The sequence below is a fragment of the Talpa occidentalis genome, unplaced genomic scaffold (assembly GCF_014898055.3).
Source record: "Talpa occidentalis isolate TD23 unplaced genomic scaffold, MPIMG_talOcc4v2.1 talOcc4.14, whole genome shotgun sequence".
NCBI lineage: Eukaryota > Metazoa > Chordata > Mammalia > Eulipotyphla > Talpidae > Talpa > Talpa occidentalis.
Genome location: NW_023601433.1, coordinates 56,965,657 through 56,992,957, shown reverse-complemented (window position 1 = coordinate 56,992,957; position 27,301 = coordinate 56,965,657). Strand labels below are relative to the sequence as shown.

Below are 27,301 nucleotides of genomic sequence, written 5' to 3'. Positions count from 1 at the left end.
TAGACAAAGCCTTGTCAATTGTCCTTACAAAAATAATGTGAGGTTAACTCTGCCATTCATGCAGTGGCTTTCTTTTTGGTATTTATATTGTTACCCTTGTTCTATTTAAAATGATTGATTTGGCGCATTTAAGTCAATGTCTTCTGCAGTCTCAGGTTACTTCTCTGTAGTGTCTGGTTAGTGGCAAACGGATAGAGTTGAATCACTAAGGAGTCATAAAATTTCAGTAAACCTTTTTTCTCCTTTATAAGTGTCATATAAGCCCATTGATACTTGACTGATTTATTAATAGTTACATTAATGGTCTTTTCTTTCTTTTTATAGGAAAACTTTGTGCATCATTACATTTTTGAGGTGGAATGAGTTTTTTGAATTTATGGATGAGTGAAGAAAATAATCTTAGTGTGATGCATATAATTTAGTTTCAAAGAGTGCTTCTTTACCACATTTCAAGTTTACTATGAAAGATTAGTGGAATATTTGGGGGAAATTGTTAACTTTCTTTTTGATGTTTCAGAATCCTTATGTTCTCTTTCTAGTATCTTGCTATTAAATTAAACTTTGAGAACCCAAATTGATGTTATTTTAGACATTCTCCAAACTCTGCCTTCTCTGCCCAGTGTTCTAGCTGTGCTGTACAATATGGCAGCCCACCAGCCAGGTGGATGAATTTCACATTTAAATTCATTAAAATTAAAATTGAGACCCTCAGTTGCATTAGCCATATCTCTTGGACTTACCTAACTAACGTGGTTTGTGATTCCCTTTTTGGATAATGCATGTATGGAAAGTTCTCTTGGACTGATACTGGTCTAGAGATGATTCAAAATGGATACTGTAACTGTCAATAATTTCTGATTAATTTTAGAATACTATCTAATAAGTATTCTTCCTCATCCACCTTTTTCTATATGTAATAAGCACCTTTTTCTAATGGTGGAAGCTTCTGTTTAACTTATGCTAAAAATTAGGTGTCTTCTTTGAATACTCTTTAAATGATAGGAGGCAGGATAGAGTTGATAGAGATACTGATTGTATTAGATTTGGCTCAGAGAAACAGATAACCTGAATGCAGAAACTAGATGACTAATAGTAAGACATCCGTGGTAGATTCAGAGAGTTTTAGATTTGAAAAGGGCCACTGATTGCATCTAAGTCAGTCTTCTTATGTAGCTGATAAGTTTGAGGAACAGGTTAAGTAATTTGGCTAAGTCACACAGACAGTGGCTTTTGTACCCCTTACTCTAACTTCTCGTTACTGAGCCGAGACAACTGTTGTAGGAAGTTCCAGTACTATAATCCTGTGGTTCAACACCGTAGAGAAAAGAGGAGGAGCACATTATAGTAAATTACATTTTTAGAAGATCACTAACTATATTGCAAATAACAGGAAGTTACCCATTAAAATTGAAATCTTCTGAATCTTTTCATGTTCTTGGAATAAATCTTACTTCATTAGTTGGACATGTTTACCTGTGGTCTCGAAATGGTATCTATTTTAAGAAAAAAGAAAATGCTCCCTTTAAAAATCACTTTTTAGGGGCAAGAGTGCCATAGTTAGGAGAAGGATTTGCCTTCTAGAATATTTTTTTTTTTAAAGATTTATTTATTTATTTATTTATACAAGCACTGGGTACAGTCAGAAGCGTGGGAAGGTGAGAGAATTCACCAGAGCCAGAGCGGGGAACAGAACAGGCAGACTGATGAAATACACGGCTGAGGGGAGCAGCGGGGGCGGCAGGGGAGGCAGGAGAGGTCTGTGTGCCATATGGGTCCCTTGCCAGCGGCGGGGGATCGAACCGGAGCTGCAGAGGCTGCGGGCAGCTTCACAGCCTAGTGCTCAACCACTGCGCCACCAGGGGAGGCCCTACAATATTATTTTTCAAAGCTTATCAATCAGTTATCACCAATAAGATTTGCCCCTCCCTCAAATTCCACTGAAAGTAAATGTCTGTGAAATACATTCTCATTTTCATATTGAATATATTTTCTTCCAGAATTATCTATTTTCATAGACTCTGCATAGGTTCCATTAGTTGTTGAGAGCTAGCTGTGGAAAGTGAAGTAATTTATTCTAAAAACCTAACTGCAAACTGTTTAAAGATTGCATGTTTAAATCTGGTGAGATACTTGGGTTCTTTCCACCATGTTCTGTGAATTGTACCTTTTAATCACATTGTGAACTTGTTCCTTCTGTTCTCTCCTGCTGTTTTAGATCAGAGCTGCTTGTTGCTATTTTTTGTTACTGTGTACACTCAGTCTTGCCCTCTTGTCTGTCCATTCTTAGGCCATATAGCTAACTACCTGAGTGATTTTTGTAAAACAAAGGTGGTCACTTCCTGTAGTGAAGCCTGCAGTGTCCACACCTAACTGCCAGTGAAGTGAAGAGTTCAGGTCTGTCCTTTGGCAACCTGTTCTCATCTGGCCTCAGGCTGCCTCTCTTTGCATCCTCAAATTTATATTCAAGCATTACTTTCTCGGGTATTACCTGACCATCTTCAAAATAATTTAAAGTCCTCTTTCTTGCCTTGTATCTTCTTTCCCTGCTTGATTTTTACCTTTACCTTGCCACCTCTTAACATACTATATAATTTACTTATTTAAAAAATGTGTGACTTTTCTTTCCACTATCATGTCTACTAGGACAGGAGATTTTGTTGTTCCAGATGTTTCTGAATGCCTAAAACAGTGGCTGACACTTTAAAAAGGGCATGAATGACTATTTGGGACTGAATGGAAAGGATAGCACTCACCCACAGTCTTCTACTCTGTAATTAATGACTGAAGGACTTTTCACATAGATTTACATGCTCTTTTACATTGTGCCTCCATGTTTGATGTATTTTTCTATTTCCTAAGTCTTTTAGGCCTATACTCCTACTTGACCTTTTAGTTTCCTCTTTTTTTTTTTTTTTTTTAAAGATTTATTTGTTTATACAAGAACTGGGGTACAGGCTAGATGTGCAGGAGAGTGAGAGGATTCACCAGAGACAAAGTGGGGAACAGAACAGGCAGCCTAACAACATACACTGCTGAGGGGAGCAGTGGTTGAGACAGGAGAGGTCTGCTCGCCATGTGGGTTGCTCCGCGGGTGGGGATAGAACCAGCACTGCAGAGGCCATGGACAGCTTCACAGTGCTGAGCTAAACCTCCGGCGCCACCAGGGAGTCCCTACTTGACCTTTTACTTTCCTCTTAACGTCTTCTCCTCCTGCTCCCTCTTCATTTTCTGTTGCCTGTCTCTGTATTCCTATCACCCTTTGCTCACCTTGACTTGGGTCTTGCCTTGGGCTTCTGAACTAGGCCATTGCTTCATTGCAGCAATGTTATGCTGCTGGTGTTTATGTGTCTGTCCCCAGTGCCCAGAGCAGTGTCTGCACATGTAAACCAGATGTTCAGTTAATGCTTACACAGTGAAATTGCACACTCACTGCATTTACCTTCCAGTCAATTTAAAATTGCATGTGTTTTAGAATTTTCTAAGAAACATGTAATATTCGCCCTCAAGGGAGCTTTTCTGGAGGAATTTGGGCAATAACTGCTCATGCCTAGGAGTGTTAAGTGCTCCAGGTAAATTTCAGGTCTGAGTTACCACTCCTCTGATATTTTAGTCGTATTTCTTTCCATTGCCCCTTCTCCATGACAACTACTCAGTTATTAAAAAATGATCACTTCTAAATGCATAGAAGTAACAGGCCATTAGAGAAAACCTAGTAATGGGAGAGTTGGCACCTTTGCCATGGATAACTTATGTTAACGGTTAAGGGCATTATTAAGGACTGCATTTTTTTTTTAAGATTTGTTTATTTATGCATACAAGAGCTGGGATACAGGCCAGAGATGCGCAGGGTGAGAGGATTCATCAGAGACAAAGTGGGGAGCAGAACAGGCAGACTGACTGAAATACACTGCTGGGGGAGCAGCGGTTGAGATAGGAGAGTTCTGCTGTGCCATGTGGGCTGCTTTCTGGCCGGCCTGGGGATTGAACTCGTGCTGCAGAGGTTGTGGATTGCTTCATAGTGTGGTGCTTAACCCCTTGCGCCACCAAGGAGGCCCTGAGTTTATCTTTTTAGATTGCTGAATAATATTCCGTTGTGTGTATGTACCACATCTTCTTGATCCAGTCATGTATTTTTGGGCATTTGGGTTGTTTCCATAGTTTACCTATTGTAAATAGTGCTGCAAAGCGATGATGTTTTGTTACAGCAGCCTAAGTAAAATAAGATAGGTGTGGATTCTGAAGCCAGGTTGTGGGGCTTCAAAGCTCATCCACTAGCCAGCCGTGTGACCCTGGGCAAGTTACTTGGTCCCTTATATTATTCAGATAAAATGAATGCATATTTTATGAAGTACTTAATAATCACCTCATGTGTTGGTAGAATAATTTTAAAAGTTTATATCCTAATCTGTTTGGGCTTCTATAACAAAACATGGACTAGGTAGCTTATTTCTTGCAGCCCTACAGGCTGGGAGTCCAGGGTCAAGGGGACACTTGGTGTCTGGTGAGGGCCCACTTTCTGGTTCATCTCTCCATGTCCTCACGTGGTGGAAGGGGTAAGAGAGCTCTATGGGGTCTCTCTCTCTCTCTTTTAAAGATTTATTCATACATACAAGAACTGGGGTACAGGCCAGAGTTGTGGGGGATGAGAGGGTTCCCCAGAAACAGAGTGGGGAACAGAACAAGCAGATCGACCTAAGTACATCGCTGAGGGGAGCAGTGGGTGAGACAGGAGAGGTCTGCTGCACCATGTGGGTAGCTCCCTGGCCGGGGATAGAACTCGTGCTGCATTGGCTGCGGACAGTTTCATAGGTTGCATCTTAACCCCTTGCACCACCAGGGAGGCCCTGTGGGGTGTCTTTTATAGGGTACTGATCCCATCATGAGGGCTGGCCCTTCTGGCCTAATCACCTCCATATTTTATCCCTGGGTGCTAGAGCTTCAACATATGAGTTTTGGGGTGCTGCACATGCGGTCTGTAGTATGTGCTTACCATGCTTATGCTTCCATTGCTTATGTTTGGAGGTACAAAACCTCCTCTGGCTAACTGGTTAACTTTCCAAAGTCTGCAGAGAAGTTCATTCATTTTACATCCAAATAACACTAACAAGTGACCCATGGGTGTAAACACTGAAGTTCCACTTTTTTTTTATTTGTGTAGATGAACTGGGGTGTAGGCCAGAGGTCCAGGGGTGAGATGATTCATCAGAGACAGAGCAGGGAGCTGAACCGGCAGATTTCCTGAAATACACTGCTGAGGGGAGCTCCAGGCGAGACTGGGGAGGTCTGCTGTGCCATGTGGGTCAGCTCCCTGGCCGGGGATCAAGTTCAGGCTGTGCTGAGAACTAACCCCTCAGCCGCCAGGGAGGCCCTGAAGTTCCACTTTTTCCCCACCATCCACCTAGGTGTCTTCTCACTAAGAGGCCATCATTGCTTTGGCACTTAGCAGGCTAGTTGGAGTAAATTGTATTCTTGAGACATCTCAAATATAAACACACACACACACACACACACACACACAGAGCACATTACTTTAGGCCTGAATTTGACAAGTGAAAACGTACCTTGTGAACACCCATTTATTATATATTATTTTCTTGGACTGGAGTTTTACTCACATTTATGAACATCTGAAATCTGGGAATCTGTAAACAGAGGAGCTTTTTGTATTGTAACACCATGTAGCCCCTTTCTGCTTCTTTGTTCCCTGTTTACTCTTCAAATACAGGTATGTTTCTTTGTTTGCACACTCAGGCCTCTTTCATGTAGCCGTGTGGTTTTTGTGATCATCATTTTTGGAGACTCCATACTATGCCTCCTCTCCATTTTAAATAAGCTTAAACCCCACCAGTTCATTAAATGGGTTATTTGGTGGTGTTTTATTTGGTGGTGTTTTCAACTAAGCTTTTAGAAACAGCACCAAGTGATTCACTTGTGATATAACTTCTGTTTGTGAAGTTTTTGGTTTAAGCCTTTCCTATTTTCTTACACTGTCTTTCCTAGAATCTGCTAGAGAACTGAGATTAGGACTGTTTTCCCTTGCTTTCTCTACCACATCCCCAGTAGTGCTATAATTAGTACAGGTCTTTAGTCATGGTGCTTGCCTGTTTACCTTTCTTTATGTGACTTTCAAATAAACCATAGAAACCATTTCATGCATAGCCTTTTAACCTTGACTCTCATTTGATCTGGGATGGTCTGATTTAAACTGTTTGCATCCTTGCTCTTGACTTCCCCTCTTCAGGAAAGAACCCTTATTTTTGCTTCAGAAACTATAAGCCCCTGTGCCAGATGAATGGAGGATAATCTCCTAGTTGTTTATAATTGTCTGATATTTTTCATTTTATTTGCTTATTCATGTACTTTGTCCTAGCAAGATGCCTTGATTGCTGTTAAATGAACCATTCCAGATATTTTATTTCCTATTGTAAAATAGGCATTTTCTTTCTTTGTATTATGATTGAGAAATGGCATTGTATCATCTCCATAGTGTCTGGTATAGTACATAGTAAATACATGCCGAATTGAATTCCAGTGCTGCATACCTGGTACATTTCCAGTCTTTTCTTGTCACCTTTTTGCAACAGTTTTAGTCTTTTCCTGTCATTGTACAAATGATTAACACATTCTTTTATAGACCTTTAATTTTGATGAAACATGAGAATATTTTTAAGGAAAATAAACGAAGGAGCACCCAAAGGGGTGTGTGCATGTGTGTATTTTAAGAAATGTGTGGTATTCTTAAAAGATACTGTAATGGTATGTGAGTCACAGGAATATTTATTTTGTAGGAATAAATGCACTGTCCTTTGTTTTCTTCATCTATTTTGCCCTTTTACTGATTTAAATTTTTTTATCTATATGTGAAATAAAAGGGAGCATTGAATGAATGAAAGAGCTAACACCCCAAGCAGCTGTGCATTTTAATCACCAGGACTGTGAACCATGGACCCTCAGTAAGAACGTGCTAGGGTATTTCATGGTCTATGGTATAGTCAAGCTAGATTGTAGGATTCTGTGAGAATTGGATGCAATTTTACCACTATTCCACCAGTCACACCAGAATGCAGGTGAGGAATGGCCATATATTGTACAGGAAAAGACCAATTCACCAACGTTGATGCTTTTTTAACTAGGTTTGTTAAGGAATCCCCTTGGTCTTGCTGTGTGTGAAGGGTGCTGGGACCTGGCTGCTTCGAGCATGGAGAGAGGAGGAAACAGTTAGGTGGTAAAGTGTCTTGCAAATGCTACTAAGGATGATTGGGGATGGAAATGTAGATTTTGTTGGTTGGTGAAAAATGTATCCCGTTTCATGGTGATATTGACCTATGGAAAATCAATGGTTTTGCGATTCTATGACTTTAGTTGTTGACCTGGTGCTGGCAGGTATCCTTGGGTGGTTGTTCCTGGTATTTTTCTTTTATCAGCCCTACATTGTGTCCTGTATGTTATAATGAAAAGTAGCAGCTCTAATAGGATGCTGTTATTTTTGAAGAATTTAAAGGCAAGTGATTCTAATTAAAATGCTCTGATTTTCCCCTCCCCCCCCCCTTAGGTACTTCTTTCTGTAGAATGAATTAAGAGAAGAGGAATCTTACTCATTAGAAATGGAGAACAGTTTGTCAGTTTCCAAGATGCAAGACCCTTCGTCCTCGCCCTTGGATAAACATCAAAGCTCAGCTAACAGTAATGGTGATCTTGATTCAGGTAGGATTTTGTTTTCTGGGTCCATTTGGCTTTTTGATTTATTGACCAATTTTTCCTAAGATTTTCAGAAAACAATGGGGCAACATTCTTAGAGCTCACATACTTCCTGAGTCTAGAATTTTCTGTCATAATTAAGGATAGAGTAGCCTGAAAGTGATTGATTTTGTTCAAAATGAATATTACCAATACTGGACAGAGTGGGATAGGTTATAGTGAGGTGACCCATCACTTCAAAATCTCAATAACTTAACACAATACATATTTAAACACATTTACACTATTGCAGATAGAGTCCAACCTGCCATTCTAGACACACCATTTTCTAGCCAGGATCTCAGTGCTCTGCATGAGGACTCCCTCCAGGGCAAGAACCTGGGGTCTAAATCAGCAGGAAGAGCTCTAGCTCAGAAGAGCCCGGTGTAGCTTTTGCTTAGAACCTGTTGAGCAACAGAACCATTCATGTGTTTCTGCCACTGGCTGGACCCAGAGAGACAGAATTCTTTCCCATGTGTTGAAGAAAGAGGGGAGCCAACCCTGCCCAAGCTTTAGATGCCACCACCTAAGGTCCTTTCTAAAACCTTGAGCACACCTTTTAGAAACGTGCATAATGCAAAAGAAAGAATGAATTTGTAGTCAAGTGTTTCTCCTTTTAAGGAATCTTAAAAAGGGCTTTGATTGTATTTTAATAGTTAATTAATAAACTTATAAATGCATCTTTTTCTAAATACATAATAGTTTACTTTAAAAAGTTTTATATATATAGTTTTAAAAGAACTGCACTAATTTGCATTGCAATATGTTAAATAAGGACAAATTAGCTCTCTGAGTTATAAGCATTTGCTGTGGTAATTCATGAAAAAAAATGTTGATCATTAACTCAATAGGAGATTTGATCATTATCCAAAGATGTGAAATTTGTCTTCACATTTTTTAAAAAGATTTATTTATTTATGCATACAAGAATGGGGGTACAGGCCAGAGGTGTGGGGGTGAGAGGATTCACCTGAGACAGAGTGGGGAACAGAACAGGCAGACTGACTGAAATACACTGCTGAGGGGAGCAGCGGGTGAGTCAGGAGAGTCTGCTGTGCCATGTGGGTTGCTCCCTGGCTGGGGATTGAACTCGTGCTGCAGAGTCAGCTTCTTAGGTTGCGTCTTAACCCCTAGTGCTGCCAGGGAGGCCCCTGTCTTCATATTTTGATGAGCTCAGCCAATGACAGAATTACAGTCTTACTTGGTATTACTGAATTAATTAAGTTTCTCAAAATATGTGTTTATTTGGAATTCTCTTTTTCTGGAAAAAAATCTGGAAAGCCCTGAAATAATTTTCTAAATATGTTGAAAGATATCAGTATCTGCTTCAAAATCAGCTTAGTTCTCCCCATGTCAGTTTTTCTGTACATGAAGTAGGAGTGAGGAAACTTAAAAGCACAGCTGAGTCAGTGTCTTCCAATGGGAATATGGAAATTCTTTTCTGGTCCTTCAGGTGAAGTTTCACCCTATTTATGCTATTTTTATTTAAAGCAAAAAGGAATCTTTAAAAACATCTTTTTCAAGTTTGCTGAGTGAGGTGGTTTTCCCACCTTTGGTCTGGAACTACCTCGGCTTTCTTATCACACACACATCTGAGGTTTATTATTGCATCATTTTCTATGGTATGTTTTCAAAACCGTTTAAAAGCCAACTTGGTGTTGACTTTTCATTTCCATGCAGCTGCAGTATCTCTCTCCAGCTTAAGTAATTTCTGAAACTCATTAATAATAATATGGCAGTTATTTGTACTGACTCCCTCGTGGGTGATTTCTATGAATGGGTTAGTTCTTCACTGTTGTTTGGTGGGAGGCCCAAGCCAAGGTGTTAAGGTCTTTGGTAGAAACAGTAGTTCTCAACTGCTTTAAATTATCTGAACATATTTTAGATGTTGGCACTGATATTTCTTCCCCCGCCCCACCGTATGGTGAATGTGTCCTATCTTTATGGAATTTCTGTTTGTACTTATGCGATAAGGGGCTTTTACATGGTGCCATAAAGACAGACTCCTAAAGAGGAAACAAATTTAAAGCAGGATCTAAGCCTTTGTAGAGAGCAGAGGCTGACTTCTGGAAACTCATCTGATTTTGAACATTTAAACTGTAACATACTGAAGAATGAGCCTTCAAGTTGTTCTCTTTTAACCTGTTAATACATAAAACATTTTCCATTCTATTATCAGCTGGGGGATAATAGAATGGAACTTCTGTTGCCATGTTTAGGGCAGGATCGTGGTGTCCGGGGTCTTCCCCAGGAGTGTTCCAGATGTGACTGACATCTTGAGTGAACGAGAGATAGCACGTTCATTGTTCTTTAGCTGTGTCTGAATGGACTTCGGACCATTAGGTACACCATCCTGAGTCCAAACTAAGTGGCAGACCCTCTTAGGTAATTTCCATGTATTGAATTGTTGAATCCTTTCAGAACCTGTGAAATAGCTGCTCTTATTATTCCCCTTTTATTGGTGGGGAAACTAGATGACATGGTGAAGTCCTTGGCTTTTGTGTTGGAGCCTGGATTTCATCTTGGGCTTCATGAGCCTCAAAAGCTTGTGTTGTGAAGTCTGAGCTGTTCTGTGGTTCAGAGCAGAGACCAGACACCCTTGATGCTTAAATGTGTCCACAAATACACCCCTCATGCCCTCCTTCCCCCCTTTCTTTCTGGGACACAGGTTAGTTCTCTCCCTTCTTCTTTTTTAAAGATTTATTTATTTATGTATATAAGAAATGGGGTACAGACCAGAGGTGCAGGGAGATAGGATTCACCAGAGACAAGTGGGGAACAGAACAGGCAGATTGACTGAAATACACTGCTCTGGGGAGCAGCAGGCAAGATATGTGAGGTCTGCTGCACCATGTGGGCTGGCCGGGGATCGAACTCGTGCTGCAGTGGCTGTGGATAGCTTCATAATGCTGCAACTTAACCCCTTGAGCCACCAGGGAGGCCCCAGTACCTTTTCATCTTCTCTTCCACTCATCTCTTAATCTCTCTCCCTGAATGTTATGTGATGGGCAACTGCATCTTCCTGACAATGACACATATATGGGCCCACAGCTCCTCTTTGCTAAAGTATTACGGGGCCGGAGAACAGAAAGTCTAGTGTACACGCACTGATCTGTCGGTCGGTTCCCTGTCCCACCTGCTGCAGTTCCTAGCACAGATGCCCCATTCCTCTGAAATGAAAGCTTTAAACACTGCACTCTAAGTCTCATTAACAGCTTTTTCATTTTCTAGTTTTGCCTCTTTTTCTAAGGAAAGCTCAAATCATAATTGGGGTCAATGTCTGACCCAGAGTTTCTTGAATTTATAGCTACAATGTAAAATTACTCCTCCTCCTGAAAGGCTGCGGATGCCGCTGAGTTGAGCAGGGGCAGATGAACGGAAGGCCCCCCAGTGACGGAATGGACATCACTGTCACGGGCACACAAAGAAGGAAGTGGCCCAAAATTGGATTTCTAGAACTCCAGGCTTCTCCAATTGCCGTGATAAAAGCGAGCACAACAATATGCTGACATACTGATAAATAGATTCCTTGGCGTTATTTTTCTAGGCTGGCTAAATGTAATTTCCTGATGAAATCTGTAGCTAAAGTGGTGTTGCACGTTTACACTGGGTGAGGCTCTGAGTAAAAAGAATTACGCTGGAAATATGGGCTTTTGGGAAGGGTGTGTGGCATTAGAATATATTAAATGGAGTCCCACAGACTTTTCTTCTTGGGAAGGAAAAGAGTCACATTCTTATTAGAAAAGTTCAGCTCTCTCGTTTTTCTCCTTTTTTCTCATGCTCTTTTGAATAGTTGTTGGTTCCCCTCGCTAGGTGATGGGATGACTTTTACCAGTTCTCGTTTTTCTGGAAAAACTTGCTGTCTGGGTCATTGAGACAGTTCAAGGACCTCTGGTCGGGTGACTGTCCCTCCTTGCCGAGTGCAAGCCTGCAGAGTGAACTCCGTGCTAGTATTGTTTTCTTTCATTTGTACTGTGTATCTGTGTAATATACTCACAATGGAACTGTGTCCTAAACCTTGTGATCATATGAACTATCAGCAGTTAAAAATAACAAAAATTTGATGTCTTCCTTTCCCTTTCCTCATGAATCCAATTATGTAGCACACACACAAGAAAGTGCTGTGTGAGACTGTGTTCCTGCTGGTCCTCCACTGCCCCACTGGAGAGTAGTTATGAGATTCAATATTCAGCCTTATTTCAGACTGAAAATTGTATAGCCCAAGATTTGATAACTTAAACAAGGTGTATGAGCCATTTGTTTATTCCGTTGTTCACTGTAAAGTTGCACTCCGGCTTTTATTTTAATAAGGTCCTCTTTTTCTATTTATTATGAAATATTCAAACCCCCATAAGTAGCTTTCTGTTTCCTAAAACTGGATACCACTAATGGACTTGCCTGTTTTCTTTGAAATTGTGAAATGGTCTTAGTAGCTCTCATGGTCTGTTTTCATTACAACGGGCGAAGTGGAGGAGGGAGATTGTCAGAGTTTCCTTGATAAAATGTTTATGGGCTTAATAGGTTTATGAATCAGCTGTAAATATTTGCTCTGGGTTTATGAGCCCCCCCCACTCATAAACATTGTGTGTGTTTATCTATTGCTCATTGAAACATTTTTAGAGAATCTGCTGCTCAGGGCACACGTGCCAGAGGAAATGTTTCATGTTACAAATTTGAAAAGGCTGTATTATGAGGAACCTCCCTTTTCTGAATGGCTTTATTAAATAGCACAGTTAAAGTTACTAGTATGGGGCTTAAGATTTGAAATTTTTTTTTTAAAGGGGAGATAGTCCAGGAACAAGCACTGTGTTTTTATTTATTTATTTTATTTTTAAAGATTCATTTATTTATTTATTTATTTATTTATTTATTTATTTATTTATTTATTTATTTATTTATTTATTTATACAAGCACTGGGTACAGTCAGAAGCACGGGAGGGTGAGAGAATTCACCAGAGCCAGAGCGGGGAGCAGAGCAGGCAGAAGGACCAAAGTACACTGCTGAGGGGAGCAGCGGGCGGCAGGAGAGGTCTGCTCGCCATGTGGGACCCTCCTCCGGTGGCCGGGGAGCAGCCGGGGATCGAACCGGCACTGCAGAGGCTGCGGGCAGCTTCGCTACCCAGCGCTCAACCAACCGCTGCGCCACCGGGGAGGCCCAAGATTTGAATTTTTTTTGAATCCCACTGTAGGTCTGACTTAGGATGCTTTTAAGAGTATTTTTTTTAGGCCACAGAGAGTGAGTGAGCTTTCCTGAGCACTGTTCTTTCCTACTGAGGTGGGCGTCAGAGGGACCCTCTTGTGCCTGGGCTAACTTGCGAGCGTACCTCAGCGAGCATGAGAGCAGCTACAGGCTGCCATGCTGGCAGAAGAGACTGAGAATGCAGTTTGTAATGAATTCATACTTGCTGGAAACAAATTTTTGTGAAAGCACTAGAGCCTTGGTTAGAATTTTGTGAAGAAAATGACCAGCAAGGAATGGTCCAATAGTTGAAGTTGAGGTACTCAGGCTGTGGTCTTTCTGAAGCTGATTGCAATAGAATCATCTAGTGGTTTCCAGGAATAGCTCTGAGGTTCATCATTCTGGTCCCAGGCTCTGGCTGCAGCAGCCCCTCCACACAGCTCAGTGTCGGCATGAATGGGAGAGAACTGGTGATGGCTAAGAGAGCCTGTTCCTATTTTTGGAGTTTTTTTTTGGGTAATCTCAACCAGGAGCCCCCTAGTACTAATGCCTCTGTAGTTTTGTGTCACATCTTCTTCCTGGGTCTTTCTTCGTTACACACCAGTTCCAGGGACGCTACCCATGCTTTCCTCTCCCAGGGCGGCTACCGCCTCTGCCTCAACCCTTCTCCTGTGTTTACGAGACCTGACTTCAGTCTGGAATGCCTCAATGCTCGCCATCACAGAAGTGGGCTTTGGACTCGGACTTGAACTCCAGGGGGTGGCAGCAGCCATGTCTGATGCCTCAGAGACACGCAGCCTCATGAAAGTCCAGCTTGGAAATCTGACAGCTTGCACTGGACTCCTGCCTCCACAGCCGATAGCGTGTCCACCCTGGGGACTCCCTCGCCTTTCTGGGCCCCTGTCACCTCTTCTGTGAAATGGGGACAGTAGTGTCCGTCTGTCAACATTCTTGGAAGGGTTCAATGAGGCAATACATAGAAAGACTTAGCAGGCAGTACGGCTGCCCCAGTGGAATGACGGGGTGATGGGTGTGGTGCTCGGTGGAGCCAGAAATGCTGGACCCAGGCAGGTCTGTAAGAAGCAGTGTCAGCTGAGGTGGGATAGACAGGTAGTGAGTAAAGAAATATAACTTTCTCTGTGACAGTTAGCTCTCCGGCAGACGCTGTACCAGACCACTTGGGCATATAAATCATGCTTTGTTGCTGCCTCTGGCCTCTGGATCAGAAAACAAACTTGGTAATAGATGCTCAGTGCTGTTTGGGGGAAGAGTTTTGGGCAGAACTGTTGGGCGATGCCCAGAGGTGTTTTCCACAATTCAACTGCTTTCTCTTTGAGTCTGTTTCACTGTGTCTTCAGCTGGAAACCACCTGGCATTTTTTCTTAGCTTGACTTTCTTTAGGGAGCACATATTTGATTGAAAAGCATAAATCTGTGGATGAAGCAGAATGTTGGGAGAGATACAAAGGAAAGCTTTTTAAAGAAATGCCCCTTAGGCATTTATGGGAGTACAATTTGAGGAGGCAGTTCTCAGCAATTTGGATTTGGAATACAACATGTAGAGTAACTACCATTTAACTTAGCGTTCTCATTTTGAAAAATTACTGTTGTGTCAATTTCTGAGATTGTACAGAGTATCATAAGAAAATTACTTTTCCTATTTATAATTAAAGAATTTCTAGTAGAAAAAAGTAGTGGTAACCTGTAGGAACAAGTCTTTCTTTTTTGGACTCCTATTGCTAATTCTTTGGGTCTACCTGCCAGGGTCTGTCACTTCTACATGAATAACACAGTTGAAAGCAGTATTTATTCTTGGCTATTGAAATACTCTCTTTCAAGTAGAAGTACACAGTTGAACATGATTGAACGTTCTTTTAAGAAAAGAACATCTTAACTTTTGGAGCTCTAAATGATCTCTGTGGTTGGACGGTCCTGTCTGCTGTTTGTTCTTTATGATTAATGTTGCCGATGGGATGAAATAATCCTTGTTCATTCTTTACATTTGAAACTATGACAGGTGTTCCATATACCTTAAAATGAGTTATTTGCTGCTTTTCAACTCTACAATTTATATCTTACGTACAGTCTTAAATATTTTGGGATTGCTTGATTTTCTTAGAGCAAAAGATGGTTTGAGAGTCTGACTGCACGCTGGTGGTGTTTCTCCTTGATTCTTGTAAATGCGGAAACACACATCTGTTGGTCTCTACTGGTGTGCCTTGCCCGGAGGCTCTCATGCCGGGAGAGCAGGCTCTTGTCTGGGTGGGCATGAGGGATCTGCCTGCCAGCTGGTATGTCTCTGTCACTGACTTGCCTGTGACCTCATACCCTTGATTAATCCTTCTGGGGTTCATTTACCCCCCTGAAATGACATTGTGATGAGTGCTTTCTAATTCCCTTGTGGCACTCCCAATCAATGATATTATTTTATAATCTCCAGCCATAGTGAGCAGCCAGTGGACAAAGGTGCTAGTGCTTTGGCTATGTTGGTGCTTACTCAGCACCTGTTGTTTCTTTCACCAATCTCCCAAAGACTGGTGTGTCCACAGTGACTAGTTCCAAACGAACACACTGATAAAAGCTAAATATGTCTTAAAGCTGTTAACCTAAAAACCAGGAGGCTATTAAAAGTCAAATTGCATTTACTAGGGGTCTGAAAATAACAATTTGAGGGGCATGGATTTGAGCAGGACCTCAAATGGTGTCCTGAGGAGGGACAAAGGCAGGTATTTTTATAAAGAAAGAAATGGATGAAGTAGTGGTCAGGTGGAGGTGGAGGTGCTTCAAGGTAAAAGTTCACTTTTGTCAGTTCTTTCAGATGGTGTATTCCTACCTTGGTGACTTCTTGGAATGTTGGATTTCTGGCCCAGTCCAGAGGTCTATAAACAAACCAGCAAACTGGTTTGTATGATGGCCACCCTGGCCCAAATTTAAAACGGTTCCCTTTACCTCAGCTTTTTGCAAAACTAGTCTTGTTTCATTTGACTAAGAACACTTAATCTTACCCTTGATTTTTCAAGGTAGTCTAGGCAGAATTTCCTCAGTGTTTCCTTTCTTCCATCAGTTGAATCTAAAATCGGCAAACTGAAGTCATATATCAAGAATTCCAGTGTTCCCCCACACCACTGAATTTTTAGCCTCTTACATTAAGAAATCTCTGGTCTGTGTTGAGGGCTGGTGCCTTTCTATTCTTCACTCTAGTAATGATACTCTTTTGTTTTTTGTCTTTCAACAGAGGAAGGTTCAAGCTTGGAGGAAATCGGCTTTAACTGGGGAGAGTATTTGGAAGAAACAGGAGCCAGTGCGGCTCCCCACACCTCATTCAAACATGTACGTCAAACATCTTTCCACTCACCATGGTCGGGGTAGAGGGGAGTCAGCAGGAAGATGCCAAATAACCTATGGGAAGAAATGCAATGGAAAGAAAAGGGGCGATTTGGTCAGGAGCCTTTAGAAATAAAGAGATGTGTGTGTTCATTTGTTTCCATGACAGCTGCCCGCACAAGTGTCTTACTTTTTTTTTTTTTAAAAGATTTATTAATTTATGCACACAAGAACTGGGGTGTAGGCCAGAGGTGCAGGGGGTGAGAGGATTCACCAGAGACAGAGTGGGGAGCAGAACAGGCAGATCTACTGAAATACACTGCTGAGGGGAGCAGCAGGCAAGACAGGAGAGGTCTGCTGCACCATGTGGGTTTCTCCTGCCAGTTGCTTGATAGCTCTGTCTTTAACCCCTGCACAACCAGGGAGGCCCATAACCTTGGCCTCTTAAGGTGTGGGGCTGACTTGGTTAGATTCCTTGAGGCAGTTGGAAAGAGACACTGATCAACATTTTGCTTCCTTTCTGTACCAAGGAAGCTATCAAGATCTCTTAATATGGAGTCACTCCAGTTCTCCTTAATTCATTCAGTTCTCCATCTCCTTTTCAATTACAATATAGTGTCCTTCAGGATGTAGAATTTCCCCAGATCTGTAGGCCAGATTTAAAGGAAAAGTAACACTGGACCCATGGACAAGTCACCAGTACCACTGCTGCCACTCACAGAGATGAGATATGTCAGCTTGGGAATGTCCACTAGGCTGGAAAGATTTTTTAGGTGGAGGACTGCTAAATATTAATAGATTTTAGTTCTTAATTAATAACCCATTCTCCAAGGCTCTGCTGTCCACTCAGTTACCACAAGCCTCAGGGAGCCTTTGAGCCCTGGAAGAGAGTGTTGTCCAAATGGAGCTGTGCTATAAGTGCAGAATTTATGCTGGATTCCGGAGGCTTCATTGGAAAAGAAGAATGTTAATTATCTCATTAATATTTTTTATATTGGTTACATTTTAAAAACAATGACATTTGGAATATCTTGGGTGAAATAGGATTATTAAAATTAACTTCATTTGTTTTCTCTTTCCTTTTAAATGTGACTCCCAAGAAATTTAATGCCCTGTTTGTGGTTCCAATTAAATATCTCTTTGTGCTGTTCTAGGGCAGAGAAATATTGTTTTTAAGGTCTTAATGTATGTGTCTAGTATAATAATGGTTTTCCTGTGTTTCTGGTTTCTTAAGGTTGAAATCAGCATTCAGAGTAACTTTCAGCCAGGGATGAAATTGGAAGTGGCTAATAAGAACAATCCGGACACCTACTGGGTGGCCACTGTCATCACCACCTGCGGGCAGCTGCTGCTCTTGCGTTACTGTGGTTACGGAGAGGACCGCCGGGCCGACTTCTGGTGTGATGTGGTGATAGCAGATCTCCACCCCGTGGGGTGGTGCACACAGAACAACAAAGCCTTGATGCCCCCAGATGGTGAGCGCCCTGCGTCTAGGCGGCCCACGGGCCCATATCAGGAGCCTTTGACATACCATGTGGTCATTGCTCATGATGCTTGTAGAGAGTGGTAGCTGATGTGATAGGAATGTCTTCTAGTGTTGCTGCTTCTTGAGGTCCTCTAGCATGATCGTGACAGAGTGAGGGAAGTTGGGTGCATTTTCATATGTGATAGCTGAATCTGACCTTTGAGCCAATGGCAACCTTTAGGACAGGAAAGATTTGGCACATGACCCTCTTCAAATGGGTTTTGGAAGTAGAAAAGGAAGGCTGAAGGTACTTCAGTGATTGAGTCCTCCTTTTGGTCATGAAGTATGTTGCTTTTCTTTTGCTTTAGAGACTTGACGTTTGGAACAAAGCTACAGAGCATCTGAGACAAGTTCTCTAATAAATTTTTATCTGTTTTATGTGGAGTCTATCAGGGTGGGGAGCATGTACAAAGCCAAACAGATGAGGAGAAAAGACATTGCTTTCAAAGGAATTGTCACGGCCTGTGTAGATCAGATCTCTTCAGTTGCTAGAAAGCAGTGGTTTGTACAGGGGCGCTTTTACTCCCCAGGACATTTGGCAACCTCTGGAGGCATTCATGGTTGTGATAGGGGAAGGGATCTGGTGGGCTGAAGTTAGGGAAGCTGCTAAGCATCTAGAAGGCACAAGACAGCCCTCAAACAAAGCTAATGGGCTCAGACTGCCACTAGTGTTGACTTTGAGAAAGTCCTGCTGCAAAGAAGTGGCTGCATATTATAAATGCTTTCAACAAACTTATCTGATCCTGTTAAAAAAAACTGAGTCCCTAATATTTGAATCTCGACACTGTTCTCTGTGTTTCATTACATGATGTTGTATTGAAGAAAACTGATGCTAATTCTCAAGAGTCAAAATGTCTTCTTAGAAATGTGACACACACCACGGAGTATTATATAGCCATAAGAAAGGATGAAATGTAGCCATTTTCAACAATATGATGGGAATATGAGTAAATCAGAACAATAAAAACAAACATTGGATATTCACATTATTCTTTGAGTTGACTAGCTTTACATGCCCCAGAGAAAGGGAACCAGGCAATATTTGTCCTTTTGTGATGGGTTTATTTCACTTAGTGTAACGACCTCAAGTTTCATACATGCAGTAGTGTATGGCAGGATTTCCTGACTTTTTAAGGTTGAATACTAACTATTGCATCTTGCTCTGAATTTAAACAGCCACTGAGTTGAATGGATAGGCTGTAACATGTATTATTTAATTTTCTGTGATTTCTGATATCATAAAACAAGCCTGTATTGATGAATGAATTGTACTGGTGGAACATTGGGAAAATAACAGTTCTAGTTAGAAAATTAGAGATCCATCTCCTTGCCCAACTTTGCACCCATACATATGCCCACACACTCCCAGGATGGTTCAGACAGACTTGCCTCAGTTTCAGAGGACAGATAATGGGGGTGAGGGGAGGTAGAGAAAGAGGCAGAGAAGGGGACAGAGTGTGTAAGCCCAGGTCCTGGCTACTTTGCCTTTCACTGGCCTTGCTTAGCTCGTTCATGACTCACTCTGAATGTTTGAAGCTTCAGTAGCTAAACACCCTTGTAAGGGGGGCAAGATGCTTTCACTTTATAATAGATTCTGTAGTGTGAACGGTTTTAGAGAGAAGTTCCAGGGTACTGAATTTTAAAACTAAGAGCTAATGGGTTCATTTGGTACAAATCCATGCTGTTGCTTGAGAAAGAGGGCATAGTTTATTAATCAATTTTTCTCTCTCACTTGGTTGAGAAATGTGGCAGCAATCAGTTTCAGAAACACCATCAAATTTGTATCCCACTGACTTTGTGCTATTAGGCAAGACAGACACACTTAAAATGACAAATTTAGAATGAAAAATGGGAAAATCCTGTAGAAAGGGAAACCATTAATGTGATGGAAAGAACTGGAGTCTCTTCACACAATAACAACTTATGCTAATTTGAGAATTTCTTTATTGCTTGTTTTAAAGAACTTTAAAACAATTTAGTAGGTAATCGATACGACTTGGAAATCTTTACTACAGAGAACAAAGTCAGGAAATAGCAGGTTCATGGGGCAAAAGGTTTTATTGATTGCTGTAGTACAGGGTAATTATTGCTTTGTAGCCAGAGGCGGCAGTTGTTCCACTGGGAATCGTAGAATCTATTTTTGAACAAGGATTCTTGTTCGTGTGGTTTTCTGTCTTAGAGGGCTAATATCATCATAAATTCTGCAACTCTACCTGGTCAGTCTTTGTCGTACTTTAATCTTGCAAGGCATCTCAGAATAATTAATGTGAGTTAGAACGATCCTTGACGCATCATGTTTTTGGGGGGACGTTTTGTGGTGATGGAGAGATTTTCTTACTGCTCCCATGAGCCCGAGGATGGTATAAAGAGAGGGACACTGTGACTGGTGCCGGCAGACTGGGCTTCTTATCTAGCTTCTCCTGTTAAGTTAGTTACATGGGTGAGTTCCTCTCAATTTTCTTACCTTTGAAATGAGGGGCTTGTTGTATATGATCTCTAAGGAGCCTTGGTTGGTGCTCCTTGGAAAGGAAAGATGGAGAAGTAGGAGTTAGTTTTCCTATTTGGGTAGATGCATGAGGAATGAAGATTGTTTTGGGATTAGCAGCTATGGCAGTATAGCTCAGGCATCTGTAGAAAGCATGGAAATAAATTTTCTGTGTTACTCTTGGAATGAAGTTTCAGTGGATGGGAGGGGCAAACTAGGGTAGGGAATTACTGTGAGTGTCTGGATCTAGCAGCACCTGCAAAGGCTAGAATCCTGCTCAGTAAAAGACTGTCACCTCGGAGCCCATTGGTTTCTGATTGCAAGATCATTGGAAGTGGAGTTGAATCACTCAGCATGAGGATGACAGCTTCAACATATGGTTGGACTAAGCAAGGGGATGGTGGTGTGTATTTTGGTGATTTTACCCATTCATGGGAGAAGGGAGAAAACTGTCATTCCTGGGCAGACTCAGGTTGCAGGACTCAAGATCTTTCAGGGCACTGTGGGATTATCCATAGCAGTCCTATATTTTCTGAAGTCACTGTACTGAAAGAAAGTGACTTTATTATTTCAGATGACATGAACCAAGCGCGAGCATTCTTTGCAGTCCCTTCTTTTCTTGCTTTCCTGTAATGAATTTCCTCTTTGAATTAATGCAAGTTGTCACTGTTACGTTAAGCTTTATGGTGGGGGGACAGCATGGCAGTAGCTCCTCCATATTTCATTATGATGTGATTCCAATCAGCAGCAGAGAACTCCATTAAGGACATGTTTAGAGAGGCCTGGGTTTAGTGGCCAATTGGCCATTCAAAGAGCAGTGTTCTGCTCATGAGATAATTGGTACTAATCTTTCATGTTAAAAGTATTAAGAAACACACTACATGAAAGCATCACTAAGTGCAGTGGAGGATTATAGCTCTTAGTAGAGGAGCAAAATGTAAAACGTTTTGGTTTAGTAAATCAATAAGGCTTGATTTATTCATAAGCACATGCAAAGCTCGCAAAGGGCAGCTGCCAAATAATTATTGTTTATGGTGATAATGTAAGGAAATCATTTAATCCAGTGACTATTTCACTGTTATTTACTGAGAAGTAGCAACATTGCCTCTTAATATCTGGGGCTGAGGAGCTTTTGAGTTCTAGCAGGTGCCTATGAGTCCCTGACAGGTATGCTCCTGTGAGATTGCAGGTAAATGTGTGATGATGCCTGTCCAAATAAAAGCCGTTGGCTTATAAATTGAGAAGTATTTATGTGCACTTTCTACCGTTGCAAAAAAAGTATTGGAATTATGGTGCCTTAGGAATCATGCCACTAATTTTTATTTTCCCCATTATTAAAATTTCTGTAATTTGAATTGCAAACTCTGCAGTCTTGCCAGAATGAGTCTATTTACCATTCAAAGTTGAATCAAAATTACTGGAGTTAGTTAATACATAACTTATTTGAATAAAAGAATGTTTATTCATGAGTTGCTAGGAGAAAGCGTGAACTGGGCCTTATGTTAAGGGGAGAGATCCTGCCAGGTTTGGAAGCTTGATCCTAGAGCTGTTTTTTGGAATTGTTGTTTTTACTATAGTTGATTATAAAATAAAAGATGCTGGTAGATTGTACACAGGACTATAAAGTGATCAGACAACAGGAATCACCAGTGTGCAACCAATGTTTAACTGCAGACACTGAGTAGAATCTGACTGTATGAGCTGGAATTATCTATATTTAAAATTCATAATTGATTATTCAGAAGATATTTTAGTAATACTAGCAAAACTTTTATTTACTTTTTTTTTTTGAGATAACATTGGTTTACAATACTGTATATAATTTAGGGGAATAGGTTCACACTTGTTCAGATCTATTACCACATCACACCCACCTCCAAAATACTCATAGTCCTCCACACCACTGGGGTTGTTCCCATCTCCTCCAATACAAGCAATACTTAAACATTATCACATTGTTTTCATTGGCAGCCTTAAATTGTAACTGGAATTCTATGTGTTTATTAATAAGGAAATTACTTATATGTGATAAAAACCCCAAGACCACAATTAATTCGTCTTGCCCCTCAAATTGAAGGAAGCACAGATACTCACTAAATACTAGCTCTTTTAATGTAAAGAGAAAAAAAAATGTTCTAAGAAAGGAAGTGTTCCACAAGTGTGATGGTACATTAAAAGTCATAATTTGACATTTAAAAAGTCAGTTAGTCTCCTGTTGTCAGAAAGTCATTTTTGACAATGGTGTGCAAAAAACAGTCTATTCAGGTAGTAAATAAAATAGTCCTTTCTCTGCAGGCTGGTAGTAGCCCTTTTAAAGCAATGCACATGGTTTTGAGTGCTGTTTGATCAGATGGAGTGCCTGTGTAGAGATTTACCATGGTGTAGACCAGAGTGGATTTGACTTGTAGGTGTATACTTAAGTGTCTGTGTATGTGTGTGTTTTGATCTAAAAGTATTTTGACATAATTTTGATATCTGCCATTTACAATTTATGTCACTTAACAATTTGGCTTTAAGCATCTCTTGAAAACTTAAAGATGCAGGTAAGCTGGACCTTATTCCATGCAGTGGCTGTCAACGGCAGGGTCTACTCTCCAAGTCATTGTTCCTACTCTGTCCTCCTTCTCTTCTCAGGCCCTGAAGGCATCTGGGTTCCTTCCTTAAGTGTCAGGTGTAGATCCAGGAAAGCCACACATGCCCTGTACGTCCCCAAGTCTATGACCTCAAGTTTCTGAGCCCCATGTTAAAACAACAAATTGAACCAGATGGTCGCTAAGCTTTCCTTTAGCTCAGAAATGTTCCGAATATAAGAATTCAAAGAACAATGAATAAGATTTATGAAAGCATTCTGAAATAAATAGGTTATAAGCAAAAGCCTACAAAACTGTCTTTTTTTAGCGTATGGAAGGGGAAACATAACAAGACAAAGAAATGAAAACATACTGAATGATCCTCTTATTAAAAACAGAAAACAAACCTTTGTATAGGTAGTGGTGAATTTTTTTTTTTTTTTTTGAGAAGAAATAGTCTTTTTTCCTCTCAATTCCTGCTTGGTGTTTACATTTGTTTTGTATGTCACTTACCCCCTTTATCATTTTCTTGCCTAGTGAATAAAAGAATCCTTCATTTATCATGTTTGGGTCATTCCTATCTCCCCAAAATCTCTTAGTTTTGTGCCTGCTATGTACTAACTAAATTTAACCCAGTGTAATGCTCTGAAAATAGCGTGCAGTCAGTAAATATTTGTTTATAGATTAATTTATATCAGTATGACTTTAGGATGTTCATACTTGAAATATTGGAAACATTACTAAGAAAAGTTGTAGAATTGGCTTCTTGTGACTTTTAAGAAGAGGGTAGAAACGTGTCCAGAATGTTTTCCACTTTGTCATTTTTGGAGGCAAATAAATGGAAGAGATTCGTTTTGGAGTTCCAAGTGGTAATTATGAGATTATGCAAAGTTATGTAAATTGTATCAGATGCTATTTGGGTTTTTCTGCACTAAAGGAAAACTGTAAGCATAAAGCAGTGACTGTAAGATTTTCCTTTTTGGTGGTAGTCATAAATGAATTTATGTTCCCGTGCTTCTTAATCCAGCAACATATGTACTTAAAGCAATTATGTGTTTGGTTTTGTTAGTGTCCTTAGCCTCTAGTCTTATTGTTTTGTTATCTTGCCATAAGCCAGGAATTCTCAATACCATCTTTCCAGGCTCCTCTAGCAATAAATGTCCACCAATGTGGGTGTCTAACCTGTGATCCTGGGGTTAGCGAGTCTCCTGGTTTACTAACAGAGCTGGCTATCCTGCCTCTGCCACACACCTCCTCAGGTGTTTTTCTTGAGTAAAACCAAGCCCCAGATCAGGGTGTCAGGGGAAGAGCATCAGCTTCAGCCTGGAGCTTCTCAGAAATGCAAATTTCCAGGCCTACCAATGTAGTTAACAAAAATCCAGGTGATCCAAGTTCATGGAGGCCCTAAACAATGGAGGCCCTAAACAATGCAAATTAAAAAAAAAGCATATAATGACATGCAACGATGACTAATAGTCCCGCAAAACCCATTGTAGAGAACAGAAACAAGTTATAGGCATTAAAATAATCTGTAATTATTTTTCCACACTGAGCAGTTATATCAAATCATTAGCATCTGTTCAACTTACTTCTTAGAAAACTTTATGGTAAAAAATTTTTGAGATAGTCATAAAGCAAAATAATTCCCCCAACCCACAACGACTCCCCCTACCAAAATCAAACATGTCTGAAAATCCCCAAAGAAAATGACATTTATTTAACACTTGCTTTTTGGTTTAAATGCCTTATTGATTTATATGTCTTCTCTGGTATGATTTGGAGTAATATTTAATCACAGATTTGTTTTGTGAAATGAAGAAGGCAACATTTTTTACGCTCCCCATTTTGTACTTCTAATGAGTCAAAATTAATTTTAGATTGCTAGTGTATATACGGGTCTTTAGATTTATAAGTTCTGTTAATGGTTTTTTTCAGTTAGTGTATATATTTATGTGCCCTTCTAGGGTGGATTTCTGTGAAGCATTTATGCAAGGAGGACTATCACAGAAATAGCTAGCAAACAAACATCAATTAAAAATTCTATTAACATAGCTGGCAGTTGTCATTTAACAAATATTGAAATACAGTATACTTAGATTAAATTTATTTTTTTGGAAATGCTTCCCTATTACACTTGTCTTTCTGCTGTCAAAAGAAACCTTTATCTATTTAGAGAAATGTAGGTCTACTCTGTGTGTGTATATATATGAATACCATGTGTTATAAAGGCTTTTTAAAAAGTGATTTTTAAAACAAAAGACATTTATTTTTGAGGTTTTTTTTTTTTTTTTTTTTTTCTTCTACATTTTACGGTATGCTTCTTCCTGGATGCTCTTTCTCTTCCTTTTGGGTTTTTCACTAACCACTCATTTGAGGATTTATGGTAAGTTGCTATTATAAAAAGACCCTCAATAATATCTCACACATGGTCTTACATGTGTATTGCTCTTTCTTGTATCAAGCCAGAGGTGAGTGGTTTGGGAATGGCTGCCTTCTATTCTAGTAGGTCCTGCAGGCTGTCTCCATTTTGCTCTGCACCACTGAAGACTCATTTAGTAATCTTTTCTTGACACTAGAAGTCGAATAGTGAACTCAATAGATAAGTCTCCAATCCCTTAGGATTTACATGCAAGTTATTGTGTCTTTGTCCCTGTGAGAAACTGATGAAGGATGAATGCCATTCATGCAGATGATTGAACACCATGTTCGGATGGTTATGCACCTGATGGCGGAGGCATCTCAGGGAAGCCCAGATTTCTATGTCTTGGGTACTTACTGTGGAGATTCTTGTTGATACTCAAACTGTTTTGTAGTGGTAGACTTGGCCATGGAGTGAAGGATGTTCTAAAAGATTTTTGGGATTGCTAGTTTATGATAAACTGTGATTTTCTTATTTCTGTCAGAGGCTGTTATTTAGTTAGGGTCTTAATGGGACTTGGGGACTTTTAGAAAGGCATTTTGAACTGATAAGCTCTGGAAATTTGTCTTTTGTAAGTTCACCCAGTGTCCTCTCCTGTTTTCTGGCTCCACCTCTCTGTCTAAACCTCTCCTCTGTTCCTTCACTTTCCCTGTGGGTCCTCTTTTTCTACTAATGGCCTGAGATCATCTCCCAACTTTCTTCTATCATCTTTCTCCTTGTGCCGTATCTCATAAAAAATTAATGATGAATTAGAGCTAAAAAACCAAGTGAAAGCTTTTTTGTTCCATCTTCTGTTTCAAGATGGCAAAACCACAGTTTGAGCTCATGTTTCTGACCCATAAAATCCCAACATGCCTAATACTTTTGAGTGAGAGGGACTTTAGAAGACAGACAGAACACTTCCCTCTGCTGCAGGCAGATCAGCACAAGCACACATAGTACCAGGGTTATTCAAGAGGTGTGAAAGAACCCTTGGTCAATTTAGTCAAATGAAATATTCCATGGCTTCTTACCAGATGAGATGCATCACTGTGACTTGGTGGATGATCTATGGGCCAGTGGGGAGGATTTTATTGGTGGTGAACATTTTCTCCTCTGACATACCTGAACTCTCAGGAGACATCATACAATAACTCTGCCAAGAACTTGTAGGACTTTGTAGTGATGAAGTCCTATTTCTGCTAACCTCCTCCCCCTGCCCCCCACTACACCCATCCTATAGTCCCCATGGCCTTCATGGTGTGTATTTCTCAGAGTTAACCAGCTCATTCAACCTAAATCCATATTAACTTTTTTTCTATAGGTAGATTCCTGATACAGTATTTTTTTTTTTAACCCTTCGATATATATCTCTTCTCCTAGTCTCTACAAAACAGGCAACAGAATTCTTTAAAAGACTTTTCACTGCTAGTAACAATGCTTTTTAAAAAATTTGTGTTATTTTATGCTTTGGATCCTTCCTCACTGTGGAAATGAGGCTCTGAGATGGGGGACGAAGGGTGGATGGCAAAAGGGACTGTGGTGGAGATTGAGGATGCCATGGTGGTGGGTATGTTGTGGGGACATGCATCTGAGGAGGTGTGATCCTGTGCCTTGAATCACAGCCAGTGCTGTAAGCCAACATTACCTTTCTTAAAAACAAAAAATACTCTTCTATTGGAAGTGAAATGTAGTCTGTCTCCCCTCTCCTCAAAAATTTCTTATATGAATAAAAACGAGAGTCCTGTAAGTAATCCATCCAAATAAAAACTAAAGGAAGATTGCTTTTATTACAATTTAAATCATGACTTAGGAGCTGAGAATTTTCCTTTTTCTTCCCATGGTCAACCCATTGTGACTATTAGATTTCAGTGTAGCAGGTTTGAGTTTAACTGTTGTGGTAAAATGGCCTTATGTTAAATAAGAGCGGCAGTGCTTCCAGATTCTTTTTTTTATTGTAAAGATTTATTTATTTATGCGTACAAGAGCTGGGGTACAGGCCAGAGATGTGGGGGTTGAGAGGATTCATCAGAGACAGAGTGGGGAACAGAACAGGCAGACTGACTGAAATACACTGCTGAGG

The 27,301-nt window shown here is 40.5% G+C and overlaps 1 protein-coding gene across 5 annotated transcripts in view; it reads left to right on the top strand.

Annotated features, from left to right (window-relative positions):
* SFMBT2 (Scm like with four mbt domains 2) overlaps positions 1–27,301 on the top strand; it is a 194,087-nt gene that overhangs the window by 18,187 nt on the left and 148,599 nt on the right. For all 5 annotated transcript variants that reach the window (XM_037510580.2, XM_037510576.2, XM_037510577.2 and 2 more), the window contains exons 2-4: positions 7,553–7,704; positions 16,152–16,246; positions 17,475–17,715. In XM_037510580.2, the coding sequence (XP_037366477.1) occupies positions 7,605–7,704; positions 16,152–16,246; positions 17,475–17,715 (436 nt within the window). In that variant the 5' untranslated portion in view covers positions 7,553–7,604. The remainder of the gene's footprint in view (positions 1–7,552; positions 7,705–16,151; positions 16,247–17,474; positions 17,716–27,301) is intronic.